Here is a 15884-nt window from a genome sequence, read left to right on the forward strand (position 1 = left end):
TATTGCCACTAGAAGTATTTAACAATGACAACAAAAATAAGAGACCTGGAGCTGTAACTCAGAGACAGCACACTTGTTTATCGTGCATAAGACTCCATGCTCAAGCTCTAGTAAACACAAAACACCAATAATTGTTCATATTTGCCTATCACAAACTGTTTCAAAGATATGATTATTTGATGACACTAAACAATGTTACATACCAAATATACAAATTTAATAAGTTCAATATCATTTCTATATAGTATCATCTGTTTGGAATTGAAGTATGCATCATCTGTCCTCCTTAATAATGTATGTGTAAGGTGTTTACTTATATGTATTAAGACTACTGGGTATAAAACATTCAGGCCATTAAGCAGAATAATTCAAGACCTCTTCTGTTTCTGTCAATCAACTTATAGATCTACCTAGGATAATTAGTGATACCTCAAAGCAAGATTCCCTGTGAAATTCAAAAGGAAAAATAATGGGGAGGTGGGTTGGGGAGAGTACTCTAGCCATTGTTTTGTGATAAATGTATCACAAAATCTTTTAAGAGCAATTGTTCCCTGCTTCCTTTTCTTTCTACAGAACAATCCAAGGGGAAAAGTAAGGAAATGCATGCAAAGTCTGTATAAATATGTTGCCTCTGCTATATATAATCACCCTGCTGGTGCTGATATATTTATGTTTCAAATTTCTGTGTTTAGTGCATGTGGACTCTATTTTTATTTTTATTTGTTTATTTTAGTGGCTTTATATTATTTATTGGTTTTGGGCATACTGGAGTATATGTAAAAAGGAGGTTATAGTAGCGTAGAAGCTATAACAATAATTCTCACTCATGTGGGTAGTTAGTTAAAACCTTTAATTTCCTACCATAACCGCATTCCATTGATGCCCATAATATAATGCTTGTATAAGTTTAATGTAATCTATTCCTGCCTTCGTTCTTAGAAAACACTCAGTGAGTGCTGGTTTCAAGACTCTTCCATATTATCTTTTTGTAATCTATAAATACCTTGGCATGTTCACATTCCGCCTACCATTAAGCATTGTAAGACCATTGCACTAAAATCCATTTCTTAAGGATCTTCCACAATTATTCAACACACTATTGAAATTGCTTGCCAACAGTTCAGTAAAGCTATATGCCTCCAGGTTTGTGTTTTGCAAAACTAAAATATATTTAACAAATATAAACCAAGGGACAATAAACTCAGCCATTAAAGTTACACTCTTCTGCAATATAGAGATAGGATTCCATTGCCATTTAAAATTCTGCTTTAAAATATACATCAACTTAAAAAAATCATGCATGTTTTGTTTGTACCCAAAGTTAGGACACTGAAACACTCTGTCATAAAAACTGCTCTGACATGTCCTGTGGAAAGAAACATGAAATTATGCTACAAACCTGCCAGAAGGAGCAATTTATCTGTAGAGAAATGTATTTGGTCCTTCAGGCATGGATAAATGAGTATATATATCTGCTATGAGATCTGATCCAAGGATTCAGAAAACATACCATAAGTCATTGCACCTGCATGAACATGGAGGCAGTGAGAGATTTGAAAATATGGCTCATTTTTGTACCAACCACAGTTCCCCCTCCATCCTTCCCTTCCTCCTGCTCTTCCCTAACCACGCCCCACCTCCACTAATTCCTCAGAGAGAGTAAGGCATCCCATGCAGAGTCTACGAAGCCTGGCATGCCTGTTGATTGATTCAATAAAGAGTATAACAATAAAAATTATATATGTGTACACACACATATATAGTATATTTAGTATTGCGATCTAGTCAATGCTTTGTTCTTAGAAAACACCCAGTAGCTGTCATTTTCCATCTTTTCTATTACCTTTCTTCTTGTTATTTACAAATATTTTGGCATGTTAATATTCATCATCATACAAGAACTATAAACTCATTGGAATAAAGTTGTTAGAGATCCAATTCTTAAGTCATTAACAATTGTTTGCACTTTTAAAAATGCATATATATATATATATATATATATATATATATATATCTTTAAAGCCTTTAGTTTGTTGCAGTTTATGGGATTTAAAGTTTTTCCAGACATACTGAATGTCCTTGGCAATCTTCAGAGCACTGATGTATTTAATAAATAAACATGCCTTCACTTATAATCTCATATATAGTTTCAAATTAATCATAACTTAAGAGATTTTTCTACTTACAGGCTAAAATTAACCTATGATGATGAAAGTAGGACAAGAAGTATATTGACATTTTATAAAACACTATATATTGACATTATATAAAATCCTATTACATTATATATATGTAATTATATACATTATATATGTGTAATTATATTACATTATATATTATAATTATATATTATATGTATGTAATATAATGTGATTATATTACATTATATATATGTGTAATAGGATTTTATACATATAAAGAGAGGAGAGCTTTTTATTTTGTCTTTGGATATCATACACAGCCAGTGTTTGAGTTTGACAGAAGCTGAAATTCACTTTCAGTAACTCTTTATTGTCATCACTTTATTAAAATAAACATCTTTAAATGTTTCCGTTAATTACTCAACTGTTAGTTAAAGCATAAACCCAAAACCTGGAAAGTTGCCTTATTGATTAAGAACACTTAATGCTTTTTCAGAGGACCAAGGTTTGGTTCCCATCACCCACATGATGGCTTTCAACTATCTGAACCTCTGGTTCCAGGAGTTCCAAGGCCCCTTTTCATATATGACACACGCAGTATGTATATATATATATAAATATATATATATATATATATATATATATACACACACACACATTAGCAAAGCAGTTAAATACAAAATAAAAATTAACATATCTTTAAAGAAAATAAAAATTAACCTCATGCCCAGTTAACTGTCATTTGGACTTTTAGGGATATGTTTAGTATGTTTAGTTTTAGCTAAGCCACTCAATTTTGTTTGTGCTCTCAGCACTTGGACAAACCACTTGTTTTATTTACTTTACTGCCAGCTACTGTGTCAGAGCACAATAAGTTGCCTAAACCACATACATCAATACAGGCTTGGAGAATAAAATTGTTCAGGGTGAGTTTGATGCATTGGTCAGAGAAAATCATTTGGCACTCTTTCATCCTAGAATTCGGTTTGTAGAATTCTTTCAACGCAAGCATCTCCCTATCTTCAGAGTGTATTCACTAGGTAAAATGTCGTGAAATCTCTGTCTTGCTTTGCTTTACTGTGCCTATTTGTTATCATCACTCGAGGATCTTCAAATTAGAATAGGAATAAAAGCAACAGAAAAAATAGTCCTTATTAATAGGTCAGTGTCACCTTGAGGCTTGAATCATGCCTTTTCGTCACCTAATGTGATAAGTGGGGGGTATCTGAAGGAAGTGCCACCTAAAGAGGATTCTAGTGTAACAGGTTTTGGGCAGCCAGGCAAATGTGTTTGTTTCCACTGGCCTTCTTCCTTTATCTTAGTGTTTAAATTTTCTCATCAAGTTCTTATTGTCACTAAATACATAGCTAAGAAAATACTTGCCAGAAGAAGTCCATACAAAATGTACCCAGTTTCAACTTTCTATAATTTATTTTAAATCAACTATGATAATTATACTTGGTGCTTACTTTGTATCTAAACATTAATTCATGTTAATATAAAATAAGAGCAAGCTTAATGTGTTGCATCCTTAAAAAAATCTATATTATTTTTCTTATAATACTTCAGAATAAAATTCCTTAGTTTTTAGAATATTTCATTGCAGTGCTAGGGGAACATGCTCAATGAACAAAGGATAAAGAGCTATACTGAGGGTGAGATATTAATCATTTTGTGACATTCATGAGTTTCTGTGGTCTAACATTAGCAATGTATCTTTGTTTACATTACAAATCTTATTTAGAAAATATAAAAGTATAATAATACTAACAATGGTAATATGTTTTAGAACAGGAAAAGAAAGAAAAACCCGCAGAACCAGGTAATTATTTTAATGTTTTTCTGCTTTTTAAAATTATTATTTTGTTCTTGAAAACTGAATTTTAATGAATTATCACAGATTATTGATTTTTCCCTTCTTTTCTTGTTTTACACAGCAAAGTCAACAAAAATGGAACCTCAAGGTGAGTGAGATTGGAGTAGTTCAATCAATTTTACCCAAGTCAAGCCGGATACAGGGTTATAAAGGCAATGCCAGGGGAAGGCAGGAAATCTGAATGTCTCTTTGTCTGTTTTTTAAGCTCTTGACAGAATCAATATCAATACAGTTTGAGAGAAGGGAAATTGAATACTTTGTTGTTCCCTTTTTGCTAAACATGTGTCTATGAACTAGCAGTATCAGGTCCTCTGACACACTGGTAGCATGAATATCTAGTCTCACCTCAGACTGAGTAAGTCAGAATCTGCATCTTAGTAAGATGACCTTTTATCCATTTGGGCATTCTTTGAGAAACACCATTGCTGGAAAAAGAACCCAGCAAAAGCAACATGTGGGGAAGGGTTTATTTATCTCAGAGTCCAAGGGCATAGTCCATCAGGACATAGGAAAGCTCAATGCACTAAGTTACATCATATTCACAGTCTGCATGGAGAGAATAATGACCACTGGGTCTAGCACAGGACCACAGCTCATGGGTGCCCATGATTACCGTGGGTTTCCCTCTTCAACTCATCTGGTTTAGATAACCCTTCACTCACATGCCCAGAGGATTGTCTCCTCAGTGGGTCTAGACTCCAGGAAGCTGATGATCAGCAACGACAATCACCAACAATGGTTTATAGATACACTTATGATTAAAGCAGGCAAGAGAAGGCAAGAATAAACATTTCTGTGAATGTTCTCCTCACATTGTTTTACTTTCGAAACACAAGATTTTCAACTCTGGAAAATGTTCTCTCCCTATTCATAGTGTTGCTTAACAACAGTTTTAGACTGCTCTGGGGTGTTTCTCTCAATATAGCAACATCCTAAGATTAGAAAATTAAAATTAAAACCAATCAACCAGACAAATAAAACAACTGAAATTAAAAGTACAGATAATGTGGACACAAAATCATTTTCTTAAGGTTTTCTAAAATTTAATCAGTTCAAATAAATTATTCCAGCTGACAATTTCTGAAATACTTTCAGTTGATCTTGCCTTAAACACTACCTATAGCTTTTTCTTGGGATTTTTTATTTTACTATTTAAATTTATTTACTTTATTTTACCATTCAAATAACATAACTGAGGCTTTTGTATACAGTCTCTCTCTTTCTCTCTCTATTATGTGTGTGTATGTGTGTGTGCACACGTGTACAGGACATGTGAAGATGTGTGTGTACAATATGTGGGTGTACACATTTGTGCAGGCGATGACTTTTGGAGAGTGTGGCTGTGAAGATGTGTGTATGTGCAGAGGGTGTGCATGTATGCGGGCGAACATTTTCTCAATAATTCTCTCTGCTGCTCCTGTCACATTTCAGTGTATTTAAAATGAAACAACATTCATTTAACATTATGTCACTAGCAAAGAGAATACAGATAAAGCCTAGCATATCTGTAACCCCTTGCTATAAGTGTTCAAACCTACGTTTCTTATTCTTTGGCCAACTTTGTAATACCTCCTGAGATGAAAAAAGTCTGTTTGGACATCTTTTCAACTTCAATAGCAGTTTTTTTCTTATGGTTATCATAGATTTTAATATGCTGGTTTAGTTTCCTTTTCTTTTCTGGGCTTTAAAACATCAGAAGACAGAGGATACAGATGGGATTTAGTGTTTTATTCTCAAAAATGACTTTTATAGTTCCAGATACACAATGGGTACTTGATAACAGTTTATTAGTTGAAGAGATGAACATGAAATATAGTCATAATTGGCTATGAAGTATAAAAACTGAATAATTTTCAGACACGTAATTTAAGAGATGAAATAATAGCATGTTTCATTATTTCACAATAACAGTCAAACTGTTACCACTCAGAAAAATGTCTGCATTATAGAGTGGAGCCTATTTATTCAGGAGTGCATTTCCGCAGTAATAATGAACACATGCTTCTATTTATACATATATATGGAAGGCAAAGATAGAGCATGAATTAAGGAAAACATGCAGAATTATACACAAGTATTGATATGAGCAATTTTTACGGATCAGTATTATTCTCATATATTATCACTAACTACAATACTCTGTTTGTAGTCACTGTATGCACATCTCATTGTGCGGGTGCAGTGCACCAACTTATTAACACTCAATCATTTTCATTTGGTTTTGCTTTAATTTTAGAGACAAGGTCTTTCTATGTAATTCTTTCTGTCCTAAAACTCACTATGTGGACAAGGCTGGCCTCAGACTCACAGAGATGCTCCTCCCTTTGCCTCCCCAGTCCTGGGACTAAAGGTGTACAACACCATGCCTGGCTAATCAAACATTTTTTAAGAAAGTGGGAAACTCCCATGAATTTACAAGGATTACTCTAGCTAAAACTCCTAACAATACCTGAACTGACCCTCTCCTTTGATCAGATTGGTGACTATCCCAAGCATCATCAGAGAGCTTTCATTCAGTAACTGATGGAAACAGATGGAGAGATCCCCAGACAAACATTAGGTGGAGCTCAAGGAATCCTGCTGAAGTGAGGGAGCCAGAAGTGTCAAGGATATCACAACAAAACCCACAGAAACAACTAACCTGGGCTCATAGGAACTCACAGTCTGAACCAACAACCAGGGAGCTTGCATGGGAACAACCTAGCCCTGTACATATATGTGACAGAAGTGTAGCTTGTTCTACTTGAGGAACTTCTAACAACGGTAGCAGGGGTTGTCCCTAATGCTTTGGCTGGCTCTTGGAAACCTATTCCTCATAGTGGTTTGCCTTGCCCAGCCTTAATACAAGGGGTGGTACTTAGCCTTACTGCAACTTTGTATGTCATGCTTTGTTGATACCCACGATACTTTCTGAACAGAAAGAGGAGTGGATTGAGGGAGAGGGCTCAGAGGAGGGGAGATGGAAGGAGAGGAGGAAGGGGAAACTGGCCAGGATGTAAAATAAATAAAATAAATTTTAAAAGAAAGTAGAATTACTGGATAATTTATAAAAAATAATTTATGTCCTTTGGGGCAATCTTATAGACTTGAGAAAATATATTTGTCTAAACATGGAAGCAATCAGGCTGTTTGATAGTTTTTGAAAGTAGAGTAAATACAGCATGAGCAAATACTGAAGGATGTGTGAATTCACCTTCTAGAGCCTCCCAAATCTTTGGACTTTGAAATTCATTTTAGAGGACCACAAAGAAAATTACAAAGCTGCATTTCTCCTTAGATCTATTTTTTCAGTGTTATACTTGCCATCTCCCAAACAACTATACCTCGAAGTTATTTTAAATAAATAAAAGGCTACTAGTTAATGAAGACTGAATTTTTTTTCTTCTCATTGCAGCTCCAAGTGAAAAACCTGGGAAAGCAAGTATGTGAATTACTCACCTGCATTTTCTTTTGGAGACCTTGTTAACACTGATTTTTGAGTCCCACTTCTCTGTGTTCTATATGATTAATTGTTATGGTGAAATAATGTGCACGATAACTCATCTGGCTTTCTTTGTGTTTGTTCTAATGAAAATTTGTCAGAGCATCAGTTTGTGAGTTTTCAGTCATTTAGGCCATAATTCTGTATTTTTTCACATCTGTTTTTGCATCCAATAGAGATAACAACAGTTCCATTTTCTTACACATTTCCTAACTATTTAAAGATCCTAACTATTAATTACTTGATCAAGCTTCTTAGCAATGCAGTTTGTCTACCATAGTTGACATTTCAATGGAATGTAGCCTTCCTAAAATTTTATTAAGATTTCTTTTGTAGAGTTTCATTTTTCTTAATGTTTATATCCTCATATTCAGAAATTATTCTGGAAACTTATGACATATGCATCAGCGGCAGATCTTAAAACATTCTTAAGGAGAAATGCTCATTTGTTGCTTATTATATTTTAGTTTCATGAAATAGTTATTTCAGTACTGTTATTAATTGATATTAAGTGCAATATGAGGCATTTGCTTTTAGGAAAAATACTAACTTCCTTATGCTTTATCTATAAGATTAATAATAGAATATATGCTGCATACACTATAGAATGCTTTTATATTTTTATTTTAAGTTGAAGGTGAATAAACATTTATCCTGGTACTGACATATAAAGAAGCCCTACATTTTATTTTTAAAACAGCATATCATTGACAGATATATCACAGAATAATTGAAATATTTGGTAGTTTGATGTCATTTAAAAATATAACATTGCAATTTCAGTTGTTCGCAAAGACATTAAAAAGTTAGAGATATTAAAAAAGAGTAGCTTAGGGTTAGAGAAATGATTCAACAGTTGAAAACACTTGGTGCACTTACAGAAAATTTGAGTTCTTGAGATCAGTTCCCAACACCCATATTGGCTCACAATTATCTATAACTCCAGTTCCAGAGCTTCCAGTGTCCTCTCATAATAGCAATGGGCATTCAAAATCACGAACACACACATATGCAATCTTAAAAATTTAAAAAGTACTTTATTATGACCTATAATTCTGTTTATATTTTCAAGTAAAACAGTAAGTTTAAAGTTGAATGTAAGGCTAACAGAAACTTTGTATTATAGATTGTTTAGTATGCTAAACCATGGAAATGCATAATCAAGAAAATGTATAAAGTGAAACTGATAATTTTGCATTGCTCATAGAAAACTTTAGATTGAAAATTACTCAGACAATTAACATTTCTCATGAGGAAATGTAACATACAGATAAAAATATTCATCCACAAGAATAAAATCTAGAATTATGTCCATCTGTGCCACACTGTCCAATCACATTCTACAGAGCTAAGCATCTTTTGCAGAAAACTAGTAAACTGGCTTGCCAAGTGATTTAAACCCAATATGAAATTTAAAAAGAGTTAGTACCCAACCATTTATGATATTAAGACATATGAGATTGAACTGAATATTAGTCTTTACTTTAAAATTAATTTAAAATAATTCATAAGCCCTTGTTTCTTAAAATTATCTATTATAATTATAATTAGACATTTACCTTGAAGTTGGCCTTTTTTGGTTTTGAAATCACAAAATAACAGATTTTACTCAGTTACTGTAGAGAATGATTCACTATAAGGTTAATGCTAAGGGGAAAGTTACAAATATTATAAATATTTTTTAAAAGTCTTTAACTTGATAATAATGTGTTGTGAAGTTTGAAGGTATTAAAAGAGTATCTGGTGTGATATTTTAAATCCATAATAGTATGTAAGACAATTAAATATATAGATAAATGAACATAAAGCAGATAAGTATGTGATTCCTTATCGTGAAACCGAATTTAAAACCAAAGGTGAGATTGACAGAATAAAAGTTCATGGAAAATTAATTATCATTAACACTGGATTCATAGCTACAAATTAGATTGAGTTAATAGGGAGAACCCATCTGCCCAGCTCCTGAACATTAAGTAACATCACTGTAGGAGACACACTTATCAGTTTGAAGCAAAGGTTTTCATGGGTCCTAAGATTATTACAAAAAATAGAAACTGTCCAAGTTTCAATGACACCATGCTATCAAGGGGATCTTAATGGCCCTGCAATGCTGTGAGGTGAAGGTGATGAAGACAGCTGTCTTGGGAAATACAGAAATGGCAGGCTTGTTGTAATGAGAAGGCTGCTTGTTTGTCCTGGCCATCCAGAACCAAAATAACCCCACAGAAACTGTATTAATTAAAACACTGCTTTGCCCATTAGCTCTAGCTTCTTGTTGGATAACTCTTATATCTTAATTTAACCTATTTCTATTAATCTGTATATCACCATGAGGCCTACCAGCAAAGTTTCAGCATGTCTATCTCTGATGGTAGCAGCTTCATGGCATCTCTCTCTGACCCTACCCTTCTTCCTCCCAGCATTCAGTTCTGTCATCCCCACCTACCTAAGTTCTGCCCTATCAACAGGCCAAGGCAGTTTCCTTATTCATTAACCAAATAAAAGCAACACACAGACAAAAGGACCCCCACCACCACAGACCTATATTTCGAATTTCTGAAAGTTAATATAGATTATTTTGTACATCTGGATGCAAGCCAAAAATGCCTCCAAACACCCATTTCTTCCTCCAAACACTTGAATGTATATACTACATTGAACATTGGATACAATAGTGCTGACATTGACAATGATTGTTAACAGGTTGGATTTTAGAGAATTGATTATGTAATATATGCAATACCATTCATGGTAAATTTCAAAAGGACATTATGTTGCCACTACTTACTAAAATACATTTGGACATCATCCCTGTTTTACTGTGAATGGTCACACCAAGCACCAATGCTTTGAAGGTCTTTATAAACATTGCTTTAGTTTATTCTTTTCATATTGAGTAATTCAAGGGCTTAGAACACCTAGTTCATATTATCCAAAACTATCCTCTGGTCAATTGTGCTATGAACAAAATATTTACCTTAGACAAGACAGATTGAATTTGTTTATATAAATTTATTTGAAATATCAACAATGAATCATTTTCGCCCTCTGATTTTACCACTGAACATATTTTTGTATGTTCAGCTGATGTGGGAGTCTTCTGTTTGTGTTGATTTCATTCATTAATAAAGAAAACTGCCTTGGCCCATTTAATAGGCCAGCCCTTAGGTGGGTGAAGTAGACAGAACAGGAAGAAGGTATTGAGGTAGATGGCTCAGACAATTGCCCCGCCTCTCCTCTCTGGGACAGTCACCATGAAGCCAGCCACCAGGTCAGACGTGCTGAATCTTTCCTGGTAAGACACCACTTTGTGGTGCTACACAGATTATTAGAAACAGGTTAAAGCAAGATGTGAGAATTAGACAATAAGAAGCTAGAACTAATGGGCCAGGCAGTGTTTAAAAGAATACAGTTTGTGTGTTGTTATTTTGGGGCATAAGCTAGCTATGCGGGAGCCGGGTGGGATGAAAAGCAGGCCTGCCCACAGCTCATCACTACATTCAGCCAACAAGCAGAGGTTGTTCTATCTAACTTAACTTCTCTACTAATGTACTCTAGAATTATTTGAGAACAGCCAGTATGCAGAATTAAAGATTAAGGGAATTTTGAATTTATGCATTTATCATTGAACATGTGTTTGGAGGCATTTATACCAAGATATTGGATAAATTATTTTAATAACATTGGACTATTTCTGAAAAATATTAAGAAATATCATCTTATTCTGATTCAGTAAATTAGTGGTTGTAGATTCTCTTGCAGTGACCATGATTTCATAGAATAGTTAGCTAGATTTAAAGTACCAGGCATGGTATTCCTCTTGTTGAGTGGATATTAAGTCCAATTACAGAGCCGTTGGTTACTGCCGAGGTATGTGTGACACTACTGCACTTGTAAGGATGTCATGCCATGCTGATCATTGATGTGATTGATGTGGGTGGGGCTCTTGATTACTTATCTTATTTGGAACTTTGCATGGTACTTTCTGTTACCATAGAAACTAGACTTCATAGAGGGGACCTTCAAGTCAGCTCTAGCTCAAGGGCCTCTGGATCCTGTTTTTGTAGTGCATAGTGTCTTCAGAAATAGGGATTTACATTTCACCTCTTGTATTAGCCAATGACAAGAGCTGTATCTTAGAGAACTCCAACTAATAACTCAGAAGAGTCTTTTCATGTCTGGTATTTAAGCTTGTGTTAGGTAGTCTTTGACTCTTAGAGGGAGTGCCAGCAACACAGATGAGAAAACTTAATTAAAACTACAAATGTATCTGGAAAAATATATAGGCATGTTCTTCTAGCATGGGGAGACTTTGCAAACTCTATAAAAAGTCTAAGCCATAAATTTAAAATCAAATTTTAAATTGAAAATTTATAATAAATGCTAAAATTAAGATCTTAGTCATTAGATGCTCTAACAAGTGATAGTAATATACAAATGTTAATAACATCAAAAGTATAAAAATATGATAATAATTGAACAACCTCAAATAATGAAATGTTCACAAAATGAGATGGGGAGCATTACATAGATTTGTTATCTCATCATTATTTTCTTTCCCTGAGCCCAGAAAATTGTCGAAAGTTTGTCTGCCTTTGCTTTGAAATGGAAAACCATGTTCTAGGATTATATTTCATCTTACATCTTTGGTTTGGCCTTCTCATTTTCCTTACCAGATAATTCCATATAACTTCCCTAGAGCAAAAGTTTTGCCTTTTAAATAGTTACTGTTTCTTGCAACAACAATTGAGTTAAGTATTTATATTAGCACTAATACTTAACAATACTTAAACCACCAGCTATTCAGGTCACATATCCTTCACCACCTAGACGATGAAGGAGTGAACAAAGATGGACTTCACTAGTTCTTACCTAACATTCATAAATCACCTAAACCGTGACTATCTACACATAATCTAACATCTCTTTTTGTGGAATAAGCTACTTTTTATTGGCATTACTTACATAAGAATACAATTTTGATATCACAGAATTATACCTCGCTAAAGGAAGTTTACATAGGGTTAATTTATCAAAAAACAAAAAGCGATAAAAGTGTTTTGCAGTACAGCTTTCTCTGCAGCTTGCTTTTCTCTCTCTCAGAAAATATATGCATTTTACGTTTTGATTATCTGTGTTCTTGCCTGACTATATGTTATTATTCTGAAAACTCTGATATCCATTGCCTTCTCTTTGTATAACTAAATTTGCAGAAGCTGAACGATCCAAAGAAGAGATTGTGGCTGCCTCAACCAAAAAGGGTAAACACAATAGAAAAAAAAACTGATATGACTATAATTGATCTTGAAGCTTTTAACTTAGTTTGTGTAGTGTGTTGAGAGGAACTTTGCTTACCAATTCTGCTATTTCACTGACACAGAAACCAACTTTGCATGGTGTTGTAGCATCTACACTAACAAAGTTTTACATTTAATTTTCTAGTGCACTTAGTACTGATCCTCTAGAGATATAAATTAATGTTTGCAATCATATTCATTTCTGAATAAAATTATAGATATATTGCTTAAACCCAATATGATTTCAGTCATCCATAGGGTATTTGGGTACACCATGCTACTTTAAAATAGCAGGTATTAAATATATTAAAATTTGACTAAAAAGACTCACATAAAAATGTTCATTTTATGTGATAATAATATGGAATTAACAAATATATCCCATGAAATGCTGACATAGGACATTTATCTTTGAGAAACAAAATGGGAAGTTTGTAGAGAAATCAGTAATTCTAACAATATCTTTAAAAGTATCGCATAGGAATATTTAATAAGCCTAACCTTCTTTATACTTTTACACTTGCAAAAATCTAGACATACACCCTTACATACATATTCTATTAAAATGATATTATATGTATAAAAATAAAACATACATAAAAATTATACAACTAATAAACTATACATGACACCTATTTGCATGTTCCTTTTAACATTATATGTAAACAGAAACTAATGTTCCACACCCATGAATGTATTTCATACATTGTTTCTAATGATGCATGTCTATGAATTGTTATATATACATAAACATTCTTATATCATTTTATGTAAGAGATAATATTATGTTTAATTGATATAATTTTACCATAAGTGAGAGAAGTCTAAATTAGCATAGCTTTATATGGTATCATAGTCTAAAATTGACATGCCTATTAATATTGTGTGATGTAAGTGCAGTTGCTTCAGAATGAATGATATCATGGTATTATGAACAAGCTAAGGATTTAGACAATATAAAAGGCATTAATCTGGGCATGGATACAAGGTTTTCACATGTTGTCAACAAATGCAGGTTATTGATAAATTAGAAAGCAAGAAGAAAGATGAAGGCAAGGTGTTTTCAGATCTGTAGCTAACAATGACACCAACACTGTGTCCAGAAAACAGCAGATGTTTTTCTTCTATAATATGATTGAAGATAATATTATCATTGGGTAATTAGTGATTGTGGAAAAGAATATGATGATGATTTAAAAAAGCAAATATTAAGCTACTGGTATCGGATTATACATGGATTGAAGCATTTTACCTTGAGTATTAGGGCATAAATACAAACATTGACAATTTACAATTTAACCATGTAAAAGCCAGAGTAAATAATGATATGAAATCAAAACTGTATAATCAGTTATGCAACTCATCAGAGTCCACAATTAATAATGTCATGATTTTATAACATGGCCAGTATTTTTGTTGCAATGAGCTTGCTGGGTAAGTTTTTGGAGTCAAATGACAGAAAATAATCTATTTATAAATAAACATAAGATATTAAAGCCAACTTCTTTGCTAATTCATTTTCTGTCTCAATTTTTGTTTTAAGTATGGTGGTACATATCGGTTTGGTAGATAATGAAAAATCAACAGAATCACACATAGCTTTTAAAGTTGTTACAAATAAATGTAAAGCTAGGCAGTAGTGGCACACACTTTAATCCCAGCACTCAGGAGGCAGAGGCAGGCAGATCCCTGGGAGTTCTAGGCCAGCCTGGTCTACAAGAGCTCATTCCAGGACAGGCACCAATGCAACAGAGAAACCTCGTCTTGAAAAAAAATTAAACAACTCAGGGAGGGTCTTACATAATTAAAAAAATTACTAAACAGCTTTAAAACTGATTTTTGTCATTCATTAATTAGTATACATATTCCTTTTCTCTAAAGTGTAGCACATTTATTATCCTCTCATGTATATGACATCCACAACATTTAACACCTTATAATTTCTCATAATTAAATAGTATAAGAAAATTGAATTAGTGGCTGTTATTTTTTCCAGTTATTTTGAGTTTGGGACTGTACATGATCGAGTGAACACTGTTAATTTTTTGATCTCTGTAAAATTTTCAGTTATAAATAATTCAACTATAGTTCTGTAAGTGAGCTATAATGTTCGAATTTATCACTTGCATGAATTATTTTGCTTTAATACTTACTTGGAGATACATAATATTAAATCCTCATTTGATACCATCTGTTTTGAAATTCACAATTTTCAATTTATTTTCAATTCCATTCAACATAAACCTATGGATACAATACTAAGTATAAATTAAAAGAAAAGATGAGGGTTAATTCTAGACCTAAGAAGGTAAGATATTGGGAAAGATGTCATCTATTTTTGTTACCTGAAGAAAGTTTTCAGCAAAACTATAGCTCTCATCTGGTGTCTAATAGGGAGATAAATTCAGAAGAGACATGGCAGTTTAAAATGTATTCTTTCTTGGTAAACATCAAAAGATTTGCTGTGCAGCAACCTCAGAAGTAAGTCTTTAATAACAGATATCTTTCCAATGTGAGAAGGATCTATAAGAGCATCTTTGGTCTAAGCAATACAGGGAGACAAGGCAATGTGGCTTTTCAGGATGTATATGGGGATCAGTATATCTCAGGAGGAGTCTCAAGTCTGAAAGAGGCATGCAATTGTCGCTGTGGTTCATGCCGATGGTGAGTCCCTTGCTAAAGAAATGATACCTGTTAGTCCTTAAATAATTCAAGTCCACAGCATAAACTTTCACTTTATCTGTGCTATGTGTGTCTTGTGATGAGTTTCTAATGTGAATTAGTTTTCAGTTTTGATGGAGGAGAGTTATCTGTCTATGTTTCTTTCATTGGTTAATTAATAAAGAAAACTGCCTTGGCCCTTTAAGAGACAGAAAATTAGGTAGGTGGAGTAGACAGAACAGAATTGTGGGAACAAGGAAGTAGAGTTGGAGAGACGCTTCAGACAGTCTCCATAGTGAGTCTCCATGCTGCTCCTCTCCGAGATGGATGCAGGTTAAGATCTCTCCTGGTAAGCCACACCTCGTGGTGCTACCCAGATTACTAAATATGGGTTAAAGGAAGATGTAAGAATTAACCAATAAGAGGCT

At 33.5% G+C, this 15884-nt stretch overlaps 1 protein-coding gene across 1 annotated transcript in view; it reads left to right on the top strand.

The window, feature by feature from the left end:
- The window catches only part of Trdn (triadin), a 340388-nt gene that overhangs the window by 214262 nt on the left and 110242 nt on the right, over positions 1-15884 (top strand). Inside the window, exons 18-22 of the mRNA XM_042055567.1 lie at positions 574-591; positions 3931-3963; positions 4079-4105; positions 7412-7438; positions 12712-12759. Coding sequence (XP_041911501.1) covers positions 574-591; positions 3931-3963; positions 4079-4105; positions 7412-7438; positions 12712-12759 — 153 coding nt within the window. The remainder of the gene's footprint in view (positions 1-573; positions 592-3930; positions 3964-4078; positions 4106-7411; positions 7439-12711; positions 12760-15884) is intronic.

The sequence above is a fragment of the Arvicola amphibius genome, chromosome 8 (assembly GCF_903992535.2).
Source record: "Arvicola amphibius chromosome 8, mArvAmp1.2, whole genome shotgun sequence".
Taxonomy (NCBI): domain Eukaryota; kingdom Metazoa; phylum Chordata; class Mammalia; order Rodentia; family Cricetidae; genus Arvicola; species Arvicola amphibius.